Source organism: Manihot esculenta, chromosome 3 (assembly GCF_001659605.2).
Source record: "Manihot esculenta cultivar AM560-2 chromosome 3, M.esculenta_v8, whole genome shotgun sequence".
Taxonomy (NCBI): Eukaryota; Viridiplantae; Streptophyta; class Magnoliopsida; order Malpighiales; family Euphorbiaceae; genus Manihot; species Manihot esculenta.
Window position 1 is genome coordinate 25,701,029 of NC_035163.2, and position 25,951 is coordinate 25,726,979.

General features: G+C 41.1%; 2 protein-coding genes across 2 annotated transcripts; one reads left to right on the forward strand and one right to left on the reverse strand.

Annotated features, from left to right (window-relative positions):
* The first annotated feature begins 14,865 nt into the window (after window positions 1-14,865).
* LOC122723379 (autophagy-related protein 8C-like) lies at window positions 14,866-18,447 on the forward strand. Its single transcript, XM_043955509.1, has 5 exons — window positions 14,866-15,020; window positions 17,268-17,323; window positions 17,438-17,490; window positions 17,848-17,966; window positions 18,084-18,447. The coding sequence occupies exons 1-5, from the start codon at window positions 14,984-14,986 to the stop codon at window positions 18,176-18,178; spliced, it is 360 nt and encodes a 119-aa protein (XP_043811444.1). The 5' UTR covers window positions 14,866-14,983; the 3' UTR covers window positions 18,179-18,447.
* A 1,478-nt stretch (window positions 18,448-19,925) lies between these two features.
* LOC110610753 (transcription factor MYB120) lies at window positions 19,926-23,331 on the reverse strand. The gene is made up of 3 exons (XM_021750813.2): window positions 21,941-23,331; window positions 20,572-21,643; window positions 19,926-20,466 (listed from the first exon to the last, which is right to left on the reverse strand). The coding sequence occupies exons 1-3, from the start codon at window positions 22,367-22,369 to the stop codon at window positions 20,204-20,206; spliced, it is 1,764 nt and encodes a 587-aa protein (XP_021606505.2). The 5' UTR covers window positions 22,370-23,331; the 3' UTR covers window positions 19,926-20,203.
* Window positions 23,332-25,951: the final 2,620 nt, after the last annotated feature.

Genomic DNA, 25,951 nt, shown 5'->3' on the forward strand with positions numbered 1-25,951 from the left:
CAAATCTTTGGTATGAAAACTCGCATGCAAGTAGTTTTTGAGAGAAGAAATCCCTATACTATCATTCCCTATAATGACAATATCATTCACATATATAATAAGGAGAATAATACCAGTATTTGAATTTTTATAGAAGACTGAATGGTCACACTTACTTTTTTTCAACCCAAAATTTTGAACAACTTTACTGAACTTAGCAAACTATTCACGGGAACTCTTGCTTCAAACCATATAAAAATTTCTTCAAATGGTAGACTTTTCTATACTCCCTTTGAGTAACAAATCCTGGTGGTTACTCCATATACACTTCTCTTGGACGTTATCATATAAAAATGCATTCTTGATATTTAACTGGACTTAGCAAACTATTCACGGGAACTCTTGCTTCAAACCATATAAAAATTTCTTGAAATGGTAGACTTTTCCATACTCCCCCTGAGCAACAAATCCTGATGGTTGCTCCATATACACCTTCTCTTGGACATTACCATGTAAAAATGCATTCTTGATATTTAACTGGTGTAAAGACCAATACTGAGAAGAGAGATGAATAAGTGAACTGAGGTCATTTTTGCCATAAGAGAAAAAATGTCAGAATAGTTAATGCCAACATAGAAAAAGAAGTTTTAAAAAATAACAAGAGATGAAAGGTATGGTTTATACAGATGAAAAAAAAAAGTATAATTATCAAAAAGATGAAAGTAAAATTAACAAAAAAAAAGATCTTTTGATTTTCTGTTTATTTTAATATATATATATATATATATATATTAAAGCTGAAATAATAAGAAAGTTTAAAACCTTCTTATGTCCGGTATTCTGTTTTTTATTAGAAAATTTCATTTTTTTATTTTATATATATATAATATGATAATTGATAATTTTTAAAATATAACCTAATCTAATCTAATTTAATTATTTAATTTAATTCTTCTAAAACTTAACTTTTAAACTTTTAAATTATTTACATTTATCTTTATATATATATATATATGATGATCTGAGATCCAGAGAAATAGGGTTTTTACAATGGGCTCTGTAAAACTAGAAAAAGCTTCCAACATAGGGGAGGGCATTTCCCCTTTTATATGTTTCCTTTTGTCTGCTAGTGACGTGCTAACAGAACGTATATCATTGGACCACCTGTCCCTGCTACGCTGATACGGATGTACGAGGGAATCAGATCTCTGCCCCATGCGTAACGGCCTCTGATCCTTTCCGCGCGCGTGTAGATGGGTCCACAAGGCAGATGGGTGAGTCTTTCTTCTGGTTTTGGGCTGAGCCGGAAGATAGGAGCGAAGCCGGGCCCAAAGGAGATCGGCCCGAGGTGCAGTAAAGGTGAGGCCGATTTGGCTGAGAAATTCTAAGGGGCCCGGTATCAAGGCGCGAATGGGCCTAACCTGTTAGTACTGAGGATGTGTGGGCTTCTGAACGATGGTCCGCGATCGAGAGCTTAGCCCCTGACCGGGGTGGAGAAATCCAGCGGTCATCAATTGCCCCTTTACCTCCTCGGCAGTTATTGCCCCAACTGCCGAGGGGGTAAACATCAATAATCATTATGACCGCGCCTGTTTGAATTCAGCTTGCTCCCTAACGCCTTTCATCTTTTTGTCACTTGCAGCTTTAAATCTTCTCCGTCTTTTTTCTATTTCTAGCTTTTCTCTGCTCTTTGTGCGCACTGTTATCTTCGCTTTCCTGCCTTTATCTTCCCGATACGCTTTCTTTCCTCTTTTGTGAATAACCTTTAAGGATTCTGATGCTGCTAGCCTAGAGTGCAATGTCGCCCTGTCTTTCATTAAAATCTCAGCTTCTGGCTATATATTAATAACACCTCCCTCTCATCCTCGGGCTCCTTGTCGGGACAACGGGATCTCCCTTTCCGATCTTCCTTCCTCTAGTTCGATCGATCTCCCGAAAGAGGCAAGTTTAGTTTTCTTTGTCATGTGGAAAAGGTATGGTTTATCCTTCTCTTGTCTCCTTCTTTCAACGGGGTCTGTCCTAACCTTGCTTTTGTGATTTTTGCAGCCTTTAGGGGTAAAGATGAACCGAATTACGCCCCCTAAGACTCTTACGCCGACCATAGGGAGCTTGAATGTCGCTTCAAATGTCTTCCTAATGGGGCGATCGGCGGGGAGGGTTACTCGACAAGTTGCCAGAATCATGTTTTCCAGGTCGTCCGGACGGCCTCCTCCCCCTGCTCCCATCCGGGCTCCAGTCTTTCTTTCTCCCGGGGAGGAGGAGGAGATTCTCGTGGTGCCCCTGATGTCTGCTCCTGACTCAAACTCATGGAATAACATGGTTTTTGAGGCTTATTATGAGATACAAGATATTGTCTACACACATAATATTAGCAAGGGTAACCTGCTAAAATTAGTCCAACATAGTATGTGTGTAGGTTTGCAACATTCACTTGTTCCATTGCTCTTCCGAATATCTCACCGATTTTCCTCGGCTTGCTCGAGTGTATCGTGCATCACACTTGGGCGATAGGAAGCCGGTCTGTGGTGGAACAGTGAGAGATGCTTATGGGAATCAACTTGTTCAGCTCTCCTATAGTAACAAGACAGAGCTCAGCCGGCCTGCGAAGCTCATCTTCCGAACTATGAGAATTCTTCTAAAGTCGAAAGCTAAGGTAGTAGTGTAGGTGATAATGATGTAAACGTAGATGATGATGTATCCGGGCATGTAAATCCTTTAAGGGTAGCCCTTCATCCCATAGTGTAGGTATCTGTAACATGCTGTAATGTATTTTTCTTTTAATGAAATTTTTGTTTTTCATTCATACTCGAGCTGTTCTTTCCTTATCATGAGCGAAGTATTTAGATCGCATGTTTCGTAATTTTGCTGAGGGATCCGCTGTATCGTTTTTTTCCTTCTCGCCTCCTAGCCGATCCGAACTAGAGTTTATTTAGCCAACTGAGCTTTCAGTTTACTCTTTCTGAGCTGGACTAACCGCTTTTGGTTTACTCTTTCCGAGCTGGACTAGCCATTTTTGGTTTACTCTTTCCGAGCTGGACTAACTGCTTTTGGTTTAACCTTTCCGAGCTGGACTAGCCGTACCCGCGAGCTCTGTTTTTAACCAGTGAGTTGAGCTCTTGATCCACAGGTTTGTATAATTCCAAGACGTCCTTATTACTTTGTTACTACCACTTCGGGCTCGTACCCTTTGCTTAATAATGATAAGTCAAATCATGTACCTTTTTAGGTGGTGAATAGGTCTGGTCTTTATCATGCTTCCGTCTGCTTGCGTCCTTGGATCTTTCCACGACTTGCTCTTTTACCTTTTCAGTATCTATCGTATGAGTGGTGATGAGGTAAATCTTGCATGTCAAGCCTTCCTGGGTGAGAGATCTAGGTGGAGTCCGGTCTTAAGGCCTGGACGAGTTGAGTTTGTTTTATGCAGATAGCGTGTGGGCCTTTGGATGATGGGCTATTACTGTGGGCCTGACCCTTGACAGGGGTGGGAAAGTCTAGCGGTCCTCTATTGCCCCTTTACCTTCTCGGCAGTTATTGTCCAACTGGTGAAGGGGTAAACTTCGAGAATAATAATGACCGCACCGCTCCAAGACAAAACTGTTCAGAGCCACTCGTCGTCTCATTATCGCCTTTCATTTCAAATTCTCTCTGTCTCCTGAGGAAACTTGTTCTCTTCTGCTCTCTGTTTTCCTCCGACTTCTTCTGCTTTCTCAACCTTATTACGTTTCAGGTACGCTCTCTTATTCCTCCATGGAGAGTCCTAAACTTCCCGATGTTGCTAATCTCGAGTCGCACATTACTCCTTCTTCCATAACTAAGTATATTTCTAGGAGGTATTTAGACACCCCGCTTTACCTTATTCGAGCTCCTCTCCGAAATGAAAGGATAGTTCTGCCAAACCCTTCCCCTCCTGGTTTGATAGATCCCCAAAAGGGTCGTTGCATAGTCTTCTTCCTTAAGCAAAAAGACTTCGGTTTGACTTTCCCTTTTACCCCTTTCTTCATCGAGGTTTTTCGATACTTTGGGATAACCCCCGGATGTTGTCTCCAAATTCCCTTTTGTTCATGTGTTGTTTTGAATCTATCTGTTTGAGTTGGGGTTTTACACCCAGTGCGTGTTTATTCGCCACTTTCTTCCGCCTCGTTAGAGCGGTTCAGAATTTTTACTATTTTTCTCCCCGTGGTGGATTGTCTCTTTTCACGGGCTACAAGGACTCAATAAAGGGATGGGTAGAGAGTTTCCTTGTGGTAGAGCTGAAAAAAGAGACCGACCTATCTTGGGGAGTGCGGTTAGGCTGGGAGGATGTCCCCCTGGGTTGCAACGACCTGTCCCAACTAAGCCTTACTGAGCAGGTGGGGTATCTTTGACTGACTTCTGTGGACAAGAAGTATGACGTCGAGAAGTGTATGTTCGTGTCTAACCTTAAGGATATCCGAGACACGGGTATAACGCCTTATTTAGCAATTCTGCTTTTTTCTCGTAAGTGATATTAGAAAGTACGCTAATTTTTTCTGGTTTTGTGTTTTTTGGCAGCGTCCAACGTTGATATGGACCCGATCAAGCCCCCAAAGAATTTAGTTATGTCTCGGGAGAGCATGAACGCCGCCTTAGATGCCCTTCGGGCTGGGCGCCGCGTGTCTGAGGTCGTTGATGAGGTGGCTCAGACTGTGTCTTCGAAGAAAGTCAACCGACCCCTTGCCAGAGTTTCCTTTAGAGCTCCTAAGCCGAGCTCCCACGGTGCCAGGTCCTCTCGACCGTCTGGCCGTGGCAGGTCAGCCCCTGCCCTGAAACCTGTTCAGGAGTCTAAGTCTGGTCAGGGTTCTACGGAGGATGCGGAGGGAGCGCCTCTAGCTGTTGTGAAGCAGGCAGGGGACATTGAACAGACGAGGTCGGATCCTGCTCTTCCTTTTGAGGAGGCACCAAGGGGAAGATTTGAATCCTCCATTATTGAAGAGGAGGCTCCCGGGACGGGACTGGAGGTCATTCTTGTTGAGGACAGCGTCCCGGAGGCTCCTACCAGAGATGCCCCTGAAGAGGGGGGTCTGACCTTGCCAAGGACGAGGGTGTCATAGAGAAGGTAGGGGACAAACGTCCTGCCCCCCTCGAAATGCCAGCCCCAGCTCCAGCTCGGAAGAAGTCCAAAGCTTCCAAGGGATCAGCTCCAACTCTCCCTCCTATTGGAAAGGAGAAGGAGGTCCCTGTGATACCACTGCTGTCCGCTCCTGACAACGACATTCTGAACGCATAGGATATCACTCATCAGTCCCTAGCGAGTGTGGTTGCTGAGATTGTCAAGGAACGGATGTTCAGTGGCGCCTTGGAGGCTTTGGATCCACGCTTACTTGCTCTCACTGGTCTCTTAGCCAACTCTACTAGGGAGCAAGCAGCGTTTCGTTCCCGACCTCGTGGGGAGCTCGGAGACACAATCAGGGAGATGCTTCTGATGGTAAGCTAGGCTACCTCCTTTGTTTTCATTCTGGTTTTCTTTGTTTTAACAATTTTTCCTTTGTATTAGGTGATGGGCCTCTTTATGGAGGTGGATGCCCGCGACCACTCTCTCCGGGAATCTGTGGACCGCCGGATTGAGGAGGCGTGTCTAGAGGAGAATCTATCCGCAACTAGTGATGCTAGGGGCAACCTCACAGCAGCTCATGCTCATACCCAGTCCCTCCAGGCGGAGCTGCGTTCTGCATTGGAGGCCCTCAAAAGAGCTGATGAGAGGACGGCTGAGGCACAAGAGCACACCAAGTCCCTAGAAGCAGAGTTGTCTCATACTCGCAGGGTTCTCAAGGAGTCTGATGAGAGGGCGGCTGCAGCAGAGGTTCGAAGTGAAGAGGTTTTGAAGCAACTGTCCTCCATGGTGGAGACCCTTCGTGAAAGGGATGAGGCTATAAGCCAGAGGAATGAGGTCTAGCGCCAATATGAGGCCTTGAAGGTTGATTCAGAAGGACTTCAAGTTCACCTGGATAAGGTGAATGTTCAAAAAGAGATGGCCTTAGCTCGGGTGGAGGTCCTTGAGCAGGAGCTGAGCACAAATTCTGAACGTATCAGAGATCTGGCTTCATCGGCGAAGGAGTCCAAGCTTCGTAATCAACAGTTTAGCCATGAAGTTAGGACTCTAGAACGTAAATGTTCGGCCCTGCTCGAGGTAGCCAGACATGCTGAGGGCAAGATCCAGTTGGAGTGCGAGAGGTGTCTGGTGGAGTATCAGGAGTCGGATGAGTTAAAAAGAAAGATTGAGCAGGCCTGTGAAGCTCACCTCCAAGACTACAAAGATTCCCCTGAGCTGGAGGCAGTTATAGCTGAGGCCTGTGAGACACGACTTGCTGAGTATAAAGCCTCTGCGGAGATGAAGACTGCTATTTGGTAGAAAGCCTTTCGCATGTTCCGGACTGGCTATAATCAGGGCTTAAGAGAAGCCAGACATGCTCCTGATACTCCTCTAGCAGAACTTCGAGTTGCCGAAGTGGACTCTGATGGTGAGAACGTGCTGTATGGGGAAGATGATTTCCCCTTGCCTAGAGGAACTTCTCGCATTGCAACTAGGTCTTTTGAAGAAGAATCCGAGCTGGACGGGAAGGATATAGGGGACCTCAAAACTGAAGAAGACGACCCCGAGCCTGAAGGGGAAGACCTCGGCCCTGGGCTGGAGATTGTGCCTGTTGTTGGCGTTGGGGGATCTGAGTTGGAGGGTGCCAGATCTCCTCCAGATGCAAATATAAATAAAGATAATGTAGGCGATAACATTCTTAGAAATGTAAGTCCCTTAAGGACTATTTTTCCTTCGTCCTCATCAGATGAATAGGTTGTAATATCTTTTTATTTTTCTTTAATGAATTTTCACTTGCATTTACTTTGCTTGTTGTTTTAGCCTCATTGGACCACTTTTTCTGTTAAACGGTCTAACTTGTTTAAATTTTAAAGATTTTGATAAGAAACACTTAAGCTGTGCCTAATAAACTTTGTAAAGAATTTAGTCTCATCAGAGCACGTTTTTTTCACAAGGCGTTCTTATCAGTAAGCTCTTTCCGAGCTGAACTAACTGCCCTCGTGAGTTCTGCTTTGTTACTTTATTAATGTGAGCTCGGGCGCACAGCCTTTGCTGAGTGATAGTAAGTCAGATTATGTACCTGTCTCGATGATGAGCAGGGCTCGTCTTTCTGCTTTGGTTCTATCTTTACAGGGGCTGGAGCTGAGGTTTTATTTGCTTCGTGTCATTAGATTTTCTTCGGATTGCCCCTTTACTTCCTCAGTACTTATTTCATGAATAGTGAGAGAGTAAATCCCTGTACTTTATTTGTACTTGTGTGGCTTCATTTATCCTCCTATACATTCCTGCATTTATGGGCCTTTTCATAGAGGGAGCTCGGTTTTCTGTTGTTTCCTCTATACTTGGCTTCATTCTACCTAAGTGTTGCAGGTTGCGAATCTATCCGAGCTGGGAGCTCGGCTCTTTGCTCCTTGTTTAGGCTTTTATGCCCAGTCATTAACGCTTCTGGTACCTTTGAGTATTTTCCGGGCTCTTTGTTGTTTAGACCTCTCTCTAGGTTAGCTAGTCTAGCGCCAGCGGTCAATTCGCGAGGTTGGTGTCATACCGAGCTCACTTTTTAAGGTCGGCTTGGGGCTGTGGCGCTTTTGGCTATTGTGCCCTGAGCTCCTTCGGGAGGTCGGAATCTTATTTTTCATTGGTAGCTTAGGACTCGTCTTTCATGTGAGATCGGAGCCGTGTTTTTATGAGTTGTCCCTGCATATGATATTGGGAATTTTTGCACTGGGAGGCCCTTAGGACCTTCATCGACCGTTTTTGTTTTGTTTTCCCGGGAGTTCTAAGGGATCCCGGTCTTCTTTGTTTTTCTGGGAGTTCTAGGAGATCCCGGTCTTCTTTGTTTTCCCGGGAGTTCTAGGGGATCCCGGTCTTCATGCTCCGGGAGGTCTTTTAAGATCCTCGCCGACCGTTTTTGTTTTGTTTTCCCGGGAGTTCTTAGGGATCCCGGTCTTCTTTGTTTTCTCGGGAGTTCTTAGGGGATCCTGGTCTTCATGCTCCGGGAGGTCTTTTAAGATCATCGCCAGCCGTTTTTGTTTTGTTTTCCCGGGAGTTCTTAGGGATCCCGGTCTTCTTTGTTTTTCCGGGAGTTCTTATGGGATCCCGGTCTTCTTTGTTTTCCCGGGAGTTCTTTGGGGATCCCGATCTTCTTTGTTTTCCCGGGAGTTCTTTGGGATCCCGGTCTTCTTTATTTTCCCGGGAGTTCTTTGGGAATCTCGGTCTTTTTTGTTTTCCCGGGAGTTCTTTGGGGATCCCGGTCTTCTTTATTTTCCCGGGAGTTCTTATGGGATCCCGGTCTTCTTTGTTTTCCCGAGAGTTCTTTGGGGATCCCGGTCTTCTTTGTTTTCCCGGGAGTTCTTATGGGATCCCGGTCTTCTTTGTTTTCCCGGGAGTTCTTTGGGGATCCCGGTCTTCTTTGTTTTCCCGGGAGTTCTTATGGGATCCCGGTCTTCATGACTTTTTAAAAGAGAAGCAACATTCATAATAGAGGTAACATCATTGTGCAAAGAATAGTGTTATTTCATTCATTTGTGTTTTTTAGAGTACAATATTTTTCTTTACGAATATTTCAAGGGAAATACCTCTTCAAGTGCTGGATATTCCAGGCATGGGGCTCAGGGTTTCCCTGCATATCTTCAATTCGATATACTCCTGGTTTGACCACTTTTGTTATCTTGAATGGGCCCTCCCAGGTCGGTGCCAATTTGCCCATTGCGGCTCTTTTTCCCGTAGCTTCTAAGTTTCTTAGGGCTAGGTCCCCTACCTTTAGGCTTCTTTCCCTGATCCTCTGGTTGTAATAACAGGCTGCCTGTTGTTGATAAGCAGCAGTTCGGATTTGAGCTTCTTCTCTAATTTCTTCGAGAGCATCCAGGTTGCTTCTTAACTTCTCAGCATTAGTGTTCTCGCTAGCAAATTGGACTCGATGAGTGGGGATTTGCAGCTCAACTGGGACTACGGCTTCTGTGCCGTAAGCCAGCGCAAAGGGTGTTTCTTTAGTGGACGTTCTGGGGGTAGTTCAGAGTGCCCACAGGATACTGTTGAGCTCTTCTGCCCAGTTCGCCTTTGCCCCATCTAGCCGTTTCTTTAACCCTTGGAGGATAGCTCTGTTGGTGACCTCCGTTTGACCATTAGTTTGAGGATGGGCTACGGAGGAGAATTTGTGCCATATGCCCATGTTCACTGTAAATGCTCTGAAGGTGCTGCAGTCGAACTGTCTGCCATTGTCTGAGATAAGCACTCTTGGTATGCCAAATCTGCAGATGATGTTTCCCCATACAAAGTCTATCATCTTGCGAGCTGTGATCGTGGCTATTGCTTCTGCCTCTGGCCATTTTGAGAAGTATTCTACAGCCACCACCACGAATTTCCTCTGCCCCGTGGTCTTGGGGAAGGGTCCCAGGATGTCTATTCCCCATTGTGAGAATGGCCATGGGCTGGATATGCTGGCTTGAGGAGTGGCTGGGACTTTGATGGCGTTAGCAAATCTTTGGCATACATCACACCTTCGGACAAACTCTTCTGCTTCCCTTTTAACAGTGGGCCAGTAGTACCCTTGCCTGAATATTTTATTGGCTAATGTCCCTGCCCCTTCGTGAGCTCCACATATTCCCCTGTGTATCTCTTCCATCACCTTTGTAGCCTCTTCCGGGCTCACACACCGGAGCCACGGGCTGGACTTCCCTTTTCTGTACAAGGTCCCCCTTACTGCTTGATAGTTGGCAGCACGAGTTGCTATCTTTCTGGCCTCGTCGTTATCCTCGGGGAGCTTTCCCTTCTCCAGGTATTCTAGGTATGGGGTCATCCAAGTTGGGCTTTGTTCCACCTGCAGCACCGTGTTTGTTTTACTAAAAGCAGGCGTAAGGACGTGTTGTATGTACACTTCGTCGGGGAGCTGTTCTAGTTCTTCTTTGGACAACCGACTAAGCAGGTCTGCTTCCTCATTTTCTTCTCGTGGTATTCTTTGAAATTTGATGGTAACTCCCTGATCTATGAACTCAGCCTCTATTGCTTTTACTTTTGCCAGGTAACTCTGCATGGTTGGATCCCTGGCCTGATATGCCCCAGTTATCTGATTGACCACCAGTTGTGAGTCGCTATTTACTTCGAGGTCGGTTGCCCCTACCTCCATTGCCACCATCATTCCGTTTATTAGGGCTTCATACTCCGCCACATTATTGGAGGCCTTGAATCCTAAGCGCAGGGCGTAGCAAACCTTAAATTCTCCAGGCCCCTTAAGCATTATTCCTGCACCGCTGCCTCCGGCGCCTGAAGCCCCGTCCACATATAACTTCCAGCTGAACTTTTGGAAGAGTTCTTCCTTTCTTTCCTTCCCCGATACTTCTGAAGATGATTCTCCTTGTTCCTTACTGAATGTGCACTCTGCTATGAAGTCGGCAAGGGCCTGAGATTTTATAGCTGTTCGAGGTCGGTACTCTAGGCAGTAAGGACTGATCTCAAGGGACCATGCTAGCATCCGCCTGAGGTCTCTGGTCTATGCAGAATCTTCTTCAATGGTTGATCTGTCATCACTACTCCTTGGTGGCTTTCCAGATAAACCCTGAACTTTCGGACTGCCAATAGTAGAGCGTACGCTATCTTCTCAATATTCAAATATCTGACCTCGGCATCTTTAAGCACCTTGCTGACATAGAAAACAGGCTTCTGCTCTCCTTCTTCTACCCTTATCAACACAGCGCTGACTGCTTGCTCAGAGGCTGCCAGGTATATCAGAAGTTCCTCACCTTCTATGGGACTACTAAGCACGTGAGGCGAGCTGAGATAACTTTTGAGTTCTTTGAAGGCTTCTCGACAATCTTCTGTCCATTCGAAGTTTGGCACTTTCCTCAACTTTTTGAAGAATGGTAAACACTTTTCTGCCGACCTCGACATGAATCGATTAAGTGCCACTACTCTCCCGGTCAGTCTCTGGACGTCCCTTACGCAGGTCGGTTCTGGCATATTTAATATGGCCTCTACCTTCTCCGGGTTGGGCTCGATGCCTTTCCCACTCACCATGTATCCCAGGAATTTTCCTCCTCTGATGAAGAAGGCGCACTTTGCTGGATTCAGCTTCATTCTGTACTGATCTAATACTCCGAACACCTCCCTCAAATCTGCCACGTGCTGTTGGAAAGTTAGGCTCTTGACCACCATATCGTCCACATAAACTTCTACGTTTCTGCCGATCTGTTCTTTGAAGATTTTGTTCATCAGTCTTTGGTAAGTTGCCCCGGCGTTTTTCAATCCGAAAGGCATGGCTCTATAGCAATAAGTCCCATCTTCTGTTATGAACGAGGTCTTTTCTTCATCCGACCTATCCATTGGGATTTGATGATAACCAGACATTGCGTCCAAAGACGACATATAATCAAAACCGGCCGTAGAATCGACCATTTTATTAATATCAGGGAGGGGATAACAATCTTTAGGGCAAGCCTGATTCAAGTCAGTGAAATCTATGCACATCCTATATTTGCCATTGGCTTTTTTGACTAGTACAGGATTAGCTAACCACTGCGGGTACATGACTTCCCTAATGAAGCCTGCCTCTTCTAACTTCTGTACTTCCTCCCTGGTAGCCTGTTGCTTTTCCCTTCCTACCACCCTCTTCTTCTGCTTTACTGGTCTGGCTTCGGGGAGGACATTCAGCTTATGTGTCATCACTTCGGGATCAATTCCGGGCATGTCAGAAGGCTTCCAGGCGAAGCTTGGCGCGTGACTTCGGACCAGGGTCATGACCTCGGTTTTCTGCTCTTTTGTGAGGCCGGCGTTGAGACTGAAGACTTTATCTGTTTCCACCTCTGACAAGGGAAAAGTCTCTAGTTCCCCCACCGGCTCTGTCCTGGCCTCTGTTTTCTCGTCCCTGACCTCTAAGACTTCTGAATCCAGCCCTTCCTCTGTTAGGCTCGGCTCTGCCACCGTAGCCAGGTATACTGCTCTTGCTTCCTCCTGGCTTCCCCGAACTATCCCCACCCCTGCTTCTGTTGGGAACTTCATCGCCAGATATCTGATACTGGTGACGGCCTCAAAGTCAAACAGCACAGGTCTCCCCAGGATCGCGTTGTAGCTCAGGGGGAGTTTAGCCACTAGGAACACCGCATAATGGGTGCGAGCCCTCGGAGCCTCTCCCAAAGTAAGGGCTAGCTTTACTTTCCCTTCCACCGTCACTGGTGTTCCTCCAATCCCTTTAATCGGGGCTTGATCTCGAACCAGTTGCTCTTCAGGAATTCCCATCTGCTGGAAGACTCGATAAGGCAACAGGTTCACCTTGCTTCCGTCATCCACCAAGATCTTCTTTACCCAGTAGTTGTGAATGACAGCTTCAATGACAAGGGCGTCGTCATGAGGCATCTGAACACCCTGAGCGTCCTCCAAGGAGAAAGTGATGGTCGCTGAAGAGTGTTCGACGATCTGCATGACCTCAGCACTGCTGTTTTCTCCCTCTCTGCTTCTCTTTTTCCCCCTTCGGCTCATCCGACCTCCTGTGCCTCCTACGATCATATTGATGGTTCCACTGGACCCATCATTCACAGTGTTAGCTCCTGCTCTTCTCGGCGTTTGGACTGCCGGATTGGGTTGAGGTCTCTGTCCTTCCGGTTTCTTTACGAAGTTCTTCAGGTGTCCTCTCTTTATCAACCTCTCGATTTCTGCAATCAACTGGAAACAGTTATTGGTGTCGTGACCATGAGTACGATGGAACTGACAGTATTTGTCAGGATTTCGCTGGTCGGCTTCCGATTTCAGGGGCTTGGGCCATTGTAAGAATTCTTTGTCTTGGACGGCTACGAGCACTTCGGCTCTAGAGGCATTAAGTGGGGTCGGCTTCTCCGGAACCCATGAAGGGAGTAGCCTCTGCTCTGAGACCCGAGGGGGAAGAGGTCTTTGGTCCCTTCGCTCCCAGGGCTGTCTGTAAGGCTCAGACCTTTTGCCATGTTTCTTTTCATGCTTCTCCGGCCTCCTTTCCTCCGGGGCTTTCTCCTTGCCTGCCACTCCCTTGGCGAATCGGCTTGTCACCAGAGCGTCATCCTGCCTTATATACTTCTCAGCCCTCTTCATCAGCTCGGCCAGTGAGGTCGGAGGCTTCCTGCTTAATGAGCCGAAAAACTCGGCAGAGGTCGTCCCCTTCTGCATGGCCTCCACCGCCCTTCCCTCATCGAGCTCGGGAATCTGCAGGGCTTCCGTATTGAAACGAGCTACATACTCTCTAAGCGATTCCTCCCTTCTCTGCCTTACTGTTTCCAGATAGCTCGTCTTCCTATCCGCTGGCACCCCGGCGATGAACCGGCTGATGAAACGAGTGGCCAGATCTCCAAAACTTCCAATGCTTCCGGTCTTCAGGCTGTTGAACCACGCTCGCGCTGGCCCCGAGAGCGTCGTTGGGAATACCTTGCACATCAAGGCATCCGATAAAGTTTGTAGTTCCATGAAGGTCTTGTAGTTCATGACGTGCTCCCTCGGGTTACCAGCTCCGTCATAGGCCGCCATTGATGGCATCATAAACTTCTTAGGGACAGTCTCCTGCTGCACCCACTTCGAGAAAGGTGAAGAAGTGGGCAGGAAGGTTTGGCTTTGATCCTTCTTTCCCAGCTCGGCCAAGAGCTGCTCTCTCAACTTCTGCAGCTTCTGGTCCACATCCTCATCTTCCGGCCTGGGCTTCTTCTCCAGGCGGTATTCCTCCTCCTCTGCTTCACTTCTGGTCCACCTGGTTGTCCCGACGGAATAGTTGTCAGCCTCATCATTTTCTATCATCTCCCTCACCCTCCTTCCATGGATTCGGGCCTCCGGCTCTTCCTCTTCTCCGGCTCTTCTCTCCCTTTCCCCGGTACCGCGGCTGCTGGTTTGAAGGCGGTCGGGGATAGGTTGGGGCTCATTGGTTTGGGGTTCTTCTACCACTGGGAGTGTATTCATCGGGGTGCTGAGGCCCCTTTGTTGCATTATCTGCCCTAACCAGTGGGCGGTGTTCTGTAGTTGGAGGGCCATGGTTTGAAGGTCCTGGTTGGATAAGGTAGCGGTGGGAGCATTCCCTGCCAAGCTTGGCGAGGGATTGAGAGGAATGGGTGTTTGGTTGTTTAGTGTTGTAGGGCTAGAAAAGGAGAACTGCTGCCCCTCTTGGGCAGAGCTCAGGTCATTTGGGATGTTAAGGTTGCTTTCATTGTGATTAGCCATCGTGGATCTCAGTGGGTTTGGTTAAGAGTGGAACTCCGGTGATGAAAAGATCTCTTTCGTTTCCCCATAGACGGCGCCAATTGATGATCTGAGATCCAGAGAAATAGGGTTTTTACAATGGGCTCTGTAAAACTAGAAAAAGCTTCCAACATAGGGGAGGGCATTTCTCCTTTTATATGTTTCCTTTTGTCTGCTAGTGACGTGCTAACAGAACGTATATCATTGGACCACCTGTCCCTGCTATGCTGATACGGATGTATGAGGGAATCAGATCTCTGCCCAATGCGTAACGGCCTCTGATCCTTTCCGCGCGCATGTAGATGGGTCCACAAGGCAGATGGGTGAGTCTTCCTTCTGGTTTTGGGCTGAGCCGGAAGATAGGAGCGAAGCCGGGCCCAAAGGAGATCGGCCCGAGGTGCAATGAAGGTGAGGCCGATCTGGCTGAGAAATTCTGAGGGGCCCGGTATCAAGGCGCGAATGGGCCTAACCTATTAGTATTGAGAATGTATGGGCTTCTGAATGATGGGCCGCGATCGAGGGCTTGGCTCCTGACCGGGGTGAAGAAATCCAGCGGTCATCAATATATATGCTCAAGCACAACAAAATTTTAAAAATGGAATAAAGAAAAACGAAAACGCTGTCGTTCAGGGAAAGAATCTCAAAAGAAAAATAGTTTGCTTTCGCTCATTGAAGTCTTGCTTCATTTATTATCTCTGGAACAAGCAATCCAAAACCTCATTTGAGGAAAGAAGACAAACTATTTTTAGCTGATTAGCACGACAAACAGAGTTCGAAGCGATGGCCAAGAGCTCCTTCAAGTTGGAACACCCCCTAGGTTCTGTCTCTATCTTCACCTATCTTTGTATTTGCGTTCATAAGTATTGATTGATCCTCTTTCTTTTCACTTAGGGTCTCTTTTGTATTTGATTTTTTTACTTTTTGATCTGGGTTTTTGGTGGTTTTGACAATTTTTTTTGACATCAATAACGTCATGGTTGTTCATGGATTTTGGATTTTCCTGTGGTTTCAACTTTTAATATCTATCCTATATTGATCTGCTTTCCAGTTACCATGATTGACCTTGTAATACCGGCTGCTTGCATCACGAAATAAGGATTTTCTAAGCTTATTTCAGATTCCTCTATCGACTGTGTTTTGATCTCGTGATCCATTTAATTTCGTGTTTAATTATATGTGTAACAGTAAAGCATAGATCAATTCATCAAATTATATGCTTGATCACTAGGTTGAGTGTTGAATGATATGCTAAATTTTATGTAAAAAAGGAGGTTTTGAATTGTATTATATATTTCTTCTTCTAATGAAATCCCGTGTTCCACTTGGGTACGTATGCATTTGAAATACATGTAAATTTGGGTTTGTAATTCAACTGAAAAATTATAAATTTTCAACATGATGCCAAATTCAATATCTCATTAATTGATGCAAGGGAAAATACATTGTGCATTAGTTATCTGGTGAGTGTGCTCACTGGAAAATGGAAATTTGAATTTTTATAAGGGTGGCATCTTATATATTGGCCAAGAGATAAAGGGATATTGAGAAATAGATAGAAGAACTTGCGGGACTGTTATAAGTTCTCCATATTTTTGTTTAATAAATGAGGGTATGTCTGCGTTTTCATTGAGGAATACATGTGTAATGGTAATAAATGGCCAGAGATGTGCAGTTATCATAATTCCTTATACAATCTTAGCAAATTAGAATTTTTGGTTTGGATGTGTATTCTTGAAAATTTGGAATGCAGAATTTCATGTGACAAAACAAGTGAGAAAAATGTAGTGATTTCTATAAATATAAATGTTTGAAGTATAACATTGAACTATGTACTAATGAGCCAATTGAGTATGATATAGAATTGGGAGAGTTAAATTTCTTAGTATTCCTCTAGGACACCGTGATAATATATATAGAGTTAAATTTCTTAGTATTCCTCTAGAACACTGTGATAATATATATAGGTTGCTTTTTATTGCATTTCATAATGGATGTAATTTTGTAAATTTTGACACTAAGGCCCTGTTTGGATGATGTTTTACTATGATTGCATTAATGTATGGTTTTTCATGGTATTGTTTCCATTGTATGGTTTTATAATGTATTGTACTATACAATGTCTTCAAAGATTGTATAGTTTATCATGATTCTATAACCATTACTTGTTTGGTTTGATTGTGTAGTATTGTCCTAAATAATAATTAAATTACCTAATACCCTCATTCATTTTTTTATGTAATTTGATCACTAATTCTTCACTTTTAATAATTTAATGCTCACTTTATATTTATTCCAATTCACAAAGAGCTGTCCAATTTTTGTTTTTTTTTTTAAAATCATATTTAATATGTTAAATATTATTAAATATTTGATAATAGCATGACATCCATAAGATGATATATTAATGAGGGTGATTATTAGGTTGGGGAGATTGGTTTGGTTAGTTAAAGTTAATAATTGTTTTACAACAATGCAAAACCACCAATTTGATGGTAAAAGAATCTATGAGTTTTAATGGTTCTATAACCATGGAATTTAATCGCCAAAAACCATCTAATATATAACACAATCTTCCCAAACATGGTTATCTATGAACAGCACATTACATAACCATGGAAAACATCATCCAAACATGGCCTAAAAGAATCCTTTTCTCAGTATTATATTCCATGCTAGATTAGTTTATATGTTCCAGTTATTTTGCTGTTCCACAGAGCATAGCAATTTTTGTCCCAAGTAACCTTGATTAAGATTTAGCAACCATAATTCTGAAAGAATTGGAACATTGAGTGTAACTAATTTTGTTGCTTCTGTTATTTATGGGTTTGTTTATGTGGACAATAATATTGGTTACCATTAAAATTTTTTATGGAAGCATTCCATCATTGAAGCAAAAGCCCTTTACCCACTCATACATTTCATCTAGCAAATTTGAGATTGCAGAACTTTTCTGTAACTATGAGAAGCAATCTAATGTCATCCACCATATTGCTTTAATTATAAATGCCGATTTACTCTCTCCTTTATATTTTCAATTAACGACTGTGTTTTATTTATATGCCAGAAAGGAGGCAGGCAGAATCAGCCCGTATTAGGGAGAAGTATCCTGATAGAATACCAGTATGAAAGTCATCTTTTATTCATCAATAATGTTGTCTATTTGTTGGACATGTTACTTGTGACCCTTTTTGTTTATTCACTTTTATTTTGCCCTTATTTTTTAATGTTACATAGGTTATTGTGGAGAGAGCTGAAAGAAGTGACATACCTGACATTGACAAAAAGAAGTCAGTAGTATCTGAATCTTTTGCTTCTAACTGCTGTATATTTTAATTAGAATATTGTTTAATGATTGCTTTAGTGAATTAGGCATCTTCCCATGAATTACAGTTAGCTTCTTTGAATAGCCTAGTTTTGGATGATGATGCATTAGGCACTTGCACCTTGTAATTGCATATATGCAGATTTTGGAAATGTGTTGTGTAATGAAGGAAAGCTGTCAAGAAAGATTATGGTAATCATGGAGTTACTGCTTTCAAGACTGAAGAGGAAATGCTGGCTTTTCCTGTCAGTCTTAATTATATTTGTGATATCTAGATGATCTCTGTTGGCCAATTCTGGTTCACACATCATTTTGGATGCAGATACCTGGTTCCAGCTGATCTGACTGTTGGCCAGTTTGTTTATGTGGTTCGGAAGAGAATAAAGCTCAGTGCTGAGAAGGCTATATTCATCTTTGTCAAGAATGTTTTGCCGCCCACGGGTGGGGAGAATCTAAATTTATTGACAATTATTTTTTATTTATCCCATTTACTTGTACTATTACTTCTGTTATTATCATTCAGTTGACAGATGATATGTATGCTTTCCGTTACCACAGCTGCCATGATGTCAGCAATTTACGAGGAAAACAAAGATGAGGACGGTTTCTTGTACATGACTTATAGCGGTGAGAACACATTTGGGGATCAGTGAAAGGGCAGTCAAGCGGAAATCATGCAGCTAAAAGTTTGAGATGTCAATGAACATATATATGTATATTCTTGGCTTTGTACTTACCTTGAATAGACCATGTTTAAACTCTAGGAAAGTGCTCCTCGTTGCCTGGATGAATTGCTACTATTTAACTTAATACGTGTGATTTCTGTGAATCTAGGCGGGCAAATTAAATTATGTTGGATCTTGCCAGGCCAATGTAAAGTTTAAAATGGTAATGCAATCATTTTCTGGGTTGTGAATTGCAAGTTTGTATCTGAAGTGGCATCCTATATTTATTCAAGTGGATGTTTGAAAATATCATCCCTATTAAGATGAATGTGATTAGACATTGCAAGGGGCAGAAAATGAGTTGGGTTTCATGAAGGGAATTTTGCTCGGTGATTGAGACCATGGATATGTGATGTATTGTTCCATAGATAGTCATATTTGGCTCAAGTCCTAACTTGTCCACTGGAGTCTGCCAAGGCTTGAGCAAGTTTAATTGGTACTCTGCTGTTAAACTCTTGAAGCCCTGGATTGGTTATGTTGTCATGGCTCCAAACACTTTGAAGCTTCTGCTTTGTGTTTTCCAACTGAATTCATTTCTTCACACGATGTATTTTATTGGGGAAATGAGATGATAAAACTCAACCACATCAACTTTTTCAGAATTTCTATTTGATTAATTTTTTGCTTAATATATAATTTCACCTCATATTTATTGAAAATATTTAATTTAACTTTTTCTTAACTTTTTTTTTTGAACTGGATCTTTATCTTAACTTATAATCTAAATTAGTTTTGAAATTTTAATTTAAGCTTAATTTACCTCAAATATCAAGAAAATCAAAATATTACCTTTTCGGAAATTGAAAGATTTGGTCAAAATTTTAGATTTTCTAATTAAATTGAGTTTAAATTGAAAATTTTAAGTTAATTTAAATAAAAAGTTAAAAATGACAATATTTTTAATAAGTAGAAAGCGAAATTAAACATCTAACCAATTAGTTTTAGTTTTGAAATGCCCATCTTGGCAATTACTATTGCAATAATTGATTTAAAAAATTTACAAAATTTTTTAAAATTTTTGCACCTGTTATTTTAGGAGGGGAGAGAGAGGCGAAATTTGAATTTATGATAGATTTTTTGTTTAATTTCTAAATTAATATTAATAGTCAATAAACTATTAAATAAATCAATAATTAAATAAACCCTTGAATTCGTAAATTAGATCAAATAAATTACGTGTAATTTAATTTTAATTAGGCTAATCGGAGTTTAGTATCAGGTTTATAATGATTAATAATTACCCATATAAGATTTAACCTATGTTACTGTTTGTCGAATGCTAATAAAAGAATATATTAATTTTTATAATCTTTTTAATAGTTAATTTTAATTATCTAAAATGTAAAAATAATATTTTATTAATTATTTACTTATTTCATTAGCCATTAATTGATACCCTTTAATTTTATACTCGATAGAATTGAGATGTAAAGGATTTATTTAAATGTTGAATTTGCTTACAAATATAAATTTATCAATAAAAAAATTAAAATTTAAGGACTGATATAGAAATTTATATAAAAAAATAGTTGTCATAGAAATTTAGAAATTTATATATTATTCTAAATGGACAGAGTTTATTTTAATCCTCTAAATATAAATATTGCATTAATAAATATTTTAACAGCCGTTCAGCATATACAGTAAAGGCCAAGTTTCCCTGCAACAAAAACTAGCAAAACAGAAGATTTCATTTAACAATGAAAGACACACGAACAATTATGTTCGGTAATGGTATTATTTTTAAGGATGGGTATGGTGATGTACGTTCATAGTTAAGACACATCATCTTTTGAAGCTAAAGAGAGATACTAGAAAGCATCATTTGCTAGAACAAACCAAACCCCATTCAAGTTTGATACGAAAAAAAAATAGACAATACACCATTAACCCAAAAGCCTTGGTGTTTTCCTGCCTCTCTCAAAGTTGCATGCAATCTGAACTCACACACTCTCAGCAAATCCCTGGCAAATTATCCCAAGAGCAAGACCCGAAAGTACTCCTGCCATTGTCTGCTGGGGGAAACAGTGAAGCTATGTGCTGCATCTCAAACCCAATATTATCATCTGTTACATCTGAAGATGGCCCATTTGAGATATCTGCACTATCATTATACAACTCAGCCTGTACTGGAGAAGGGATGGTCTCAAAAACCTTGCTGAAGTCGTCAGGCATGGCGTTGAATTGGCCTGCAACGTCATCCTTCGGTTCCAATCCTGCAGCCATCAAGGGATCATCAGTTTCAAAGATAAGTTATTGGGATTAGTGGCAAGAATGGCAAGAAACAAAATATACGCGCGCCTATATGGCAAACAACAAACCTGAAGACAAAGCAAGAGGACTGGATTGATCACAATGTAAGCCAAATCCATCAGAACTGAGCAGCTTAGGCTTCTGTTCCTGCAAAACCAAACTGCTGTCCTCTGTGGAACTCTGTCCAAATTCTTGCAAAAGATCCTCCAATGTCAACCCCAGGTTGCCATTAAAATTGTCTTTAATAGAATTACTAATTTTCTTCTTACTCGCTCTTCTACCAAACTTACTAATGGGAGTAGTTACACCAATCCCCAAATTCCTATTCTGGTTTGTTTTTAAAAAATATTGGTTTGAAGGGAGCTCCGGCTGTGTCACACCAGCCAAAAGCGAACACATATCCTGATTCTCCTCCTGCAGTCCATCATAGAACTCGCTGCTGCTGTTGCTGGTTACTAAGCTACCAAAGCAGGAATGCATCTGGTGACTCAGAGGAGGCATGTTGGATGTTGAATTAGGGGGCAATGGTGATAAGGGCAGCGAGAAGTGAGAATCAGGACTAATACTGTTGGTGGTGGTGACGGTGGCCATGTTAGGGGAGGAGGAGAAGCGTTTGAAGCGCATAGGTGTCTGAAGGACTGGAAGGGTTCTCGGTATAGAGAAGTCAAAAAGCGGCAGAGTAGGAAAATTAGTCGATGCATTGGTGGAGGGAGACGATAGAGGAGATACAGAAGATGCAGCATTTTGAATGTGTGCATGTGATGGTGAGGGAAGTTGGGTGTGGAAAGAAAACGAAGAGGTTGGTGTGGTGGGTGTAGAGTGGGATGTATGGTGGTGGTGGGGGGGTTGAGAGAAGTCAAAAAGCGGAAGAGTAGGAAAACTAGTAGAAGGGGTGGTAAGGGAGAGATGGGGAGGAGTAGCAGACGTTGGAGCCAGCGGGTGAGGCGTCGGGAAAGTGAAAGAGGAGGTTGGGGTGGTCGGAGTGATGCATGAAGAGGAGGACCTGTGGTGGTGGAAATGTGGGCTTGATGGGTGTTGTGGTTGAATATCAGGAGGATAAAGAGGGATTCCACGGCGCTGATGTCTCTTCACTCTCGTGTTCCAGTAGTTCTTGATTTCATTGTCTGTTCTTCCAGGGAGCTGCAGATACGAAAACAGAAGAAAGAATTGAAGAAATGGAAATGGTTTTTATTTGCAGTAGCACAACAAACACAAAAGCTGTTTTCTCTGTTCTCTGCAACACAGAAAAACAAACAGAGCCGAAACACAGGCAAACAACTCACAAACAAATTCTGAACCTGGACATTTGCGAAGCTAAACCAGAAGAAATTAATGTTTAAAATTCATGGAACAAAAGAATTGAAGATTATTCAAGAAACAAAACCATAATTGTTTTCAAATAAGAAACGATGAAAAATTGAAGCAATAGATAGATACCAGACTAGCCATACGAGCCCATTTGTTGCCCCACTTAGCGTGAAACCCAGCAATGAGTCTCTCCTCTTCAAGCGAGAAGGCACCTTTCTTAAGATTGGGCCGCAGGTGGTTGGCCCAGCGGAGCCTGCAACTCTTGCCACAGCGAGACAATCCAGAATGTTTCTGCACTGCATTCCAATTTCCTTCACCGTGTTTCCTCACGTACTCCGCGAGTATCGCGTCCTCCTCCGCCGTCCATGGGCCCCTCTTCAAATGGGTCTCACCATTTCCATCACCATTGCCATTGCCACCTTTACCACTTCCACCATGATGAACATTGGCATGCATATCCCTGCCTGCACCCTGATTAGTGGCGGCAGCAGCAGCAACATCATCATCACCACCACCACCACCTCCTTCGCTACCACCATTGCTGGCAGACATCATCATCGCAAAACTTAAAAAGTTTTTGAAAAATTGCCAAACAGAAAGACTGATTGGTTTATTTATGTACGTATAGTGAGATATGGTCTCTCCCCCTACCCCCTGTCTCTCTCTCTGTGCCAACAGACACTTCTACAACAGAAACAAGGATTCTGGTTGCTGGGTTTTTGATATGTTCTACGCTTGGTGAGAGACAGAGACAAAAATCAGCAAAAAAAAAAAAAGGATTAAAAGCTAAGTTGATTATGATCTCCCTGTCTCTCTCTTCTCCTTTTTTGCTGAGAGAAGAGAAACGAGAGAAAGAAACCAAAGATTTTATTTAGGTTGGAGATGATTGTTCAGAAAAAACAAAGCAAAATGGACAAATAACAGAACTCCATATTCTGGTTTCTTGCCCTGAGAATGAGACTTTTCTGAGCCTGCAAGGAAAGACATTGCCATCACTTTGCTGTTTCCTCCTCTTGGTTTTCTTTCTCGATGGTATCTCTCTTTCCTGAGTGTTCTTCGCTTTTCTTTATGGTTTCTGCAGGAACACAAACAAAGAGAACTGCAGAAGGAGGAAGAAAGGAAGGATCGAGAGAGAGAGAGAGGGAGTGGGGCTAGGTTGGCTTTTGGGAGATGATGATGACGATGGTGATGGGGTGGGGTTGGTGGGGTAAGGGGAAAGTGGTGACCCACAAAAGGGGCCCAGGGGTTAGAGAGAGAGCCTTTTAGAGAGAGGAAAAATGAGAGGACAATGACATCTCTTCTTCTTCTCTCCTCCTCCGGCTACTTCTCAACACTTCAATGGTGGAGCCTATTAGGCGGTTGGCTTCTGGCTTTTTGATTTTTTTTTTTTTTTAAATATTTCTTTTTAAGCCTTAACAGCTTCTTTCTTGCTGTTTGGATTATCGTTCTTCCTTTTCATTTTTCAATATTTGGACATGCATTTGCATGATTTTTTTACCATTGTTAAATTTGGGACTTCAAACTTAATCTTGCCAAAGAGATGTCTGTGTACTTAATAGAAATGGAAGGTTCCTATCAACCACTTGCCAAAGATTGCAATATAAAATTTTTAAAAAATACATTTATCTAGAAGAATAAATATTATAAAATAAAATATGATTATATTAAAACATAAAAAAGAGTGAAAAATAATTTTAAAATAATAAAAAATAGATAAAAATCACTTTCACAAATTTTTTTTTCATGACCTCGTGACCATTGCACGAATTTAATATAGAAGCAGACATTATCATTCCTTAAAATTTTAATTTTTAAATAGAAATATATTAAATATGAATTTGCTCGGTCGGACACTGCTCTTAACCTTGTAATCCACGGTTTACCCACGCAATCACCAACTCGTGATTAAGCCCCTTCTATTTATCTCCTTCAAACCCATGAGTTAGTACTCCACACGAGGGGTGAGCAGTATTCGATTCAAATCGAAAAAATCGATCGAATCGAATTGATTTAAAAATTTAGTTTGGTGTTTTATACATTTTAGTTCGGTTCGATTTTTAATTTCAGAAATTTTAGTTATTTCTGTTCGGTTCGATTTTGATCAGAAAAAAATCAAAAAAACCGAACCGAACCGATTAGTGATAATAATATATTTTTTCAATAATATAAAGAAATTAAATCATATTAAGATTAAAATATTTTAATTAAATTTTAAAATATTAAAAATAAAGTGTAAAAAATAAAAAAATTATTAAAAATCAAAACCTATCAAACCGAACCGAATCGAACCGAATCAGACCGGTTCGGTTCGGTTTCTGATCAAAATCGGTTCGGTTCGGTTTTTATAAACTCTAAAATTTCGGTTTTCGGTTTATTCGATTCGGTTCGGTTTTGAACCGAACCGACCGAATGCTCACCCCTACAAGCATGTCCTCCACTCCAAACCCATCTTCTCAAGCCCCACCTTCAGTAACCCCATCTACGCATAGTTCATCAACTTCGGAAGTGGAGCCAATGCCTCCAAATGCAGTCGATCTTGCAACCAATGGTGCTGACGAGTGATTCTCATGGTATCCCATAATGGAGTCAATGGCGCAATATGCTTGTTGAGATTGTGCCCTTTGCTTGGAAATAAGGGATTCAATAATTGTTCGATTACGCGGGTTGCATCGCCGAGTTGAGGACTGATAGGGTTGAAGGTGATTAGCCTTTTGACATGGAGATGTCTAAAGCATTTCGTTGTTTCTAGATTGGGACGCATCTCTATTCCAATAGTTTTGCTTTCAAAAAAAAAAATCAATTCAAAAATCAATTAAAATTTTAGTTTAATAAACATTTATATTTATAAAATCTATATAAATTAATTATATTATTTTTATCTTAATATAATTCAAATATTCTATATATTAATTGCAAATAGTACAAGCTGTAAACATATATTATCAAATGATTTATTATATTTTCGTTTCAATATCAAAATATTATTATTTATTAAATTAAATTAATATAATGTCATATACTGTGATTTTACATGAATATTTTACGAAATATTATAAAAATATATTATTATACAATTAAAAAAATAATGTTATTCATATATATTAAAAAAAATAAGCATCCGCAAATTAATCGTAAACGAATACTTTTTCTAAACTGCAAAGTGTTATATACTATCACTTTTCAAGTAATTATTTTAATTGTAAATTAAAAATATTTAGATAAATATTATGAATAAAAATATAATAATTAAAGAAATATGATACTGTAAAATTTTATATATTTACTTATACAATTCATATCCATTTATTTTAATTAATTTTTATTAAATTTATTAAATTTTTATGTTTATTTTTAGAGATAAATCAAATAATTTTTGAAGAGATTTTAAAAAAACAGATAAAAATACGGAGTAGTTCATATGTTTGGGTTTTTGTCCCCTTCACATTCTACTTCATGTTTTCCCTCCGTATATAAATTTAGAGCTGAATTATACAGTATAAAACATGGATAAATTTGTTTTTTCATAGTCTATTATATGTTTTGCTTTTTTTTTATGCACTCCGCTCCATATTTTTATTGAATATTATAATCTTATAAGTTTTTTTTCAATTGTCATGGATTATAAATTTTAAAAGAATATACATACATATAATTGAAATATGGATGTAATTTTTATCCACCATTGAATATATGTATACTATAGAAATCGCAAAAAACTCAAGAATGAAGATTTAGAAAATCTAAAAAGAGATCTATATATAAAACTTTTTTTTTCTTATTTATTGTTTATAATTATTTTAGAATGATTTTAAATAATTTCTCAATAGAGTTTATTATTGAATTATTAAATATAAACACCTAAATTCATTTGTTAAAAAAATTAATTTAACTTGAATTATTGATTGTTTTTATTTATTTGAATTAATTTTTTTATTATTATTCAATTTTTGAAATTAATATTTTAAATATCTAAAAGATATTTGAATGATTTTAACCTTATATTAATACGGAATGGAAACTTCATATGATTATTTTTTATAATTAATAGTACAGATAATAATTAGCTTTAAAATAGTAAAATTTAAAGCTATTTTAAGGCAATTCCTTTAGCAATCAAAGATGAAGTACAAGAAAACACAT

What these genes read in the sequence shown, in the direction of transcription:
- LOC110610753 (XM_021750813.2), bottom strand. Translation starts at nt 22,369, where the DNA reads ATGATGATGTCTGCCAGCAATGGTGGTAGCGAAGGAGGTGGTGGTGGT. An exon ending in GGGCTCGTATGGCTAGTCTG is followed by an intron (nt 21,644 to 21,940) that starts GTATCTATCTAT and finishes TCGTATCTGCAG; the next exon opens with CTCCCTGGAAGAACAGACAA. An exon ending in TCCTCTTGCTTTGTCTTCAG is followed by an intron (nt 20,467 to 20,571) that starts GTTTGTTGTTTG and finishes TGATGGCTGCAG; the next exon opens with GATTGGAACCGAAGGATGAC.
- LOC122723379 (XM_043955509.1), top strand. Translation starts at nt 14,984, where the DNA reads ATGGCCAAGAGCTCCTTCAAGTTGGAACACCCCCTAG. An exon ending in CAAGTTGGAACACCCCCTAG is followed by an intron (nt 15,021 to 17,267) that starts GTTCTGTCTCTA and finishes TTTATATGCCAG; the next exon opens with AAAGGAGGCAGGCAGAATCA. An exon ending in CCTGACATTGACAAAAAGAA is followed by an intron (nt 17,491 to 17,847) that starts GTCAGTAGTATC and finishes TTTTGGATGCAG; the next exon opens with ATACCTGGTTCCAGCTGATC.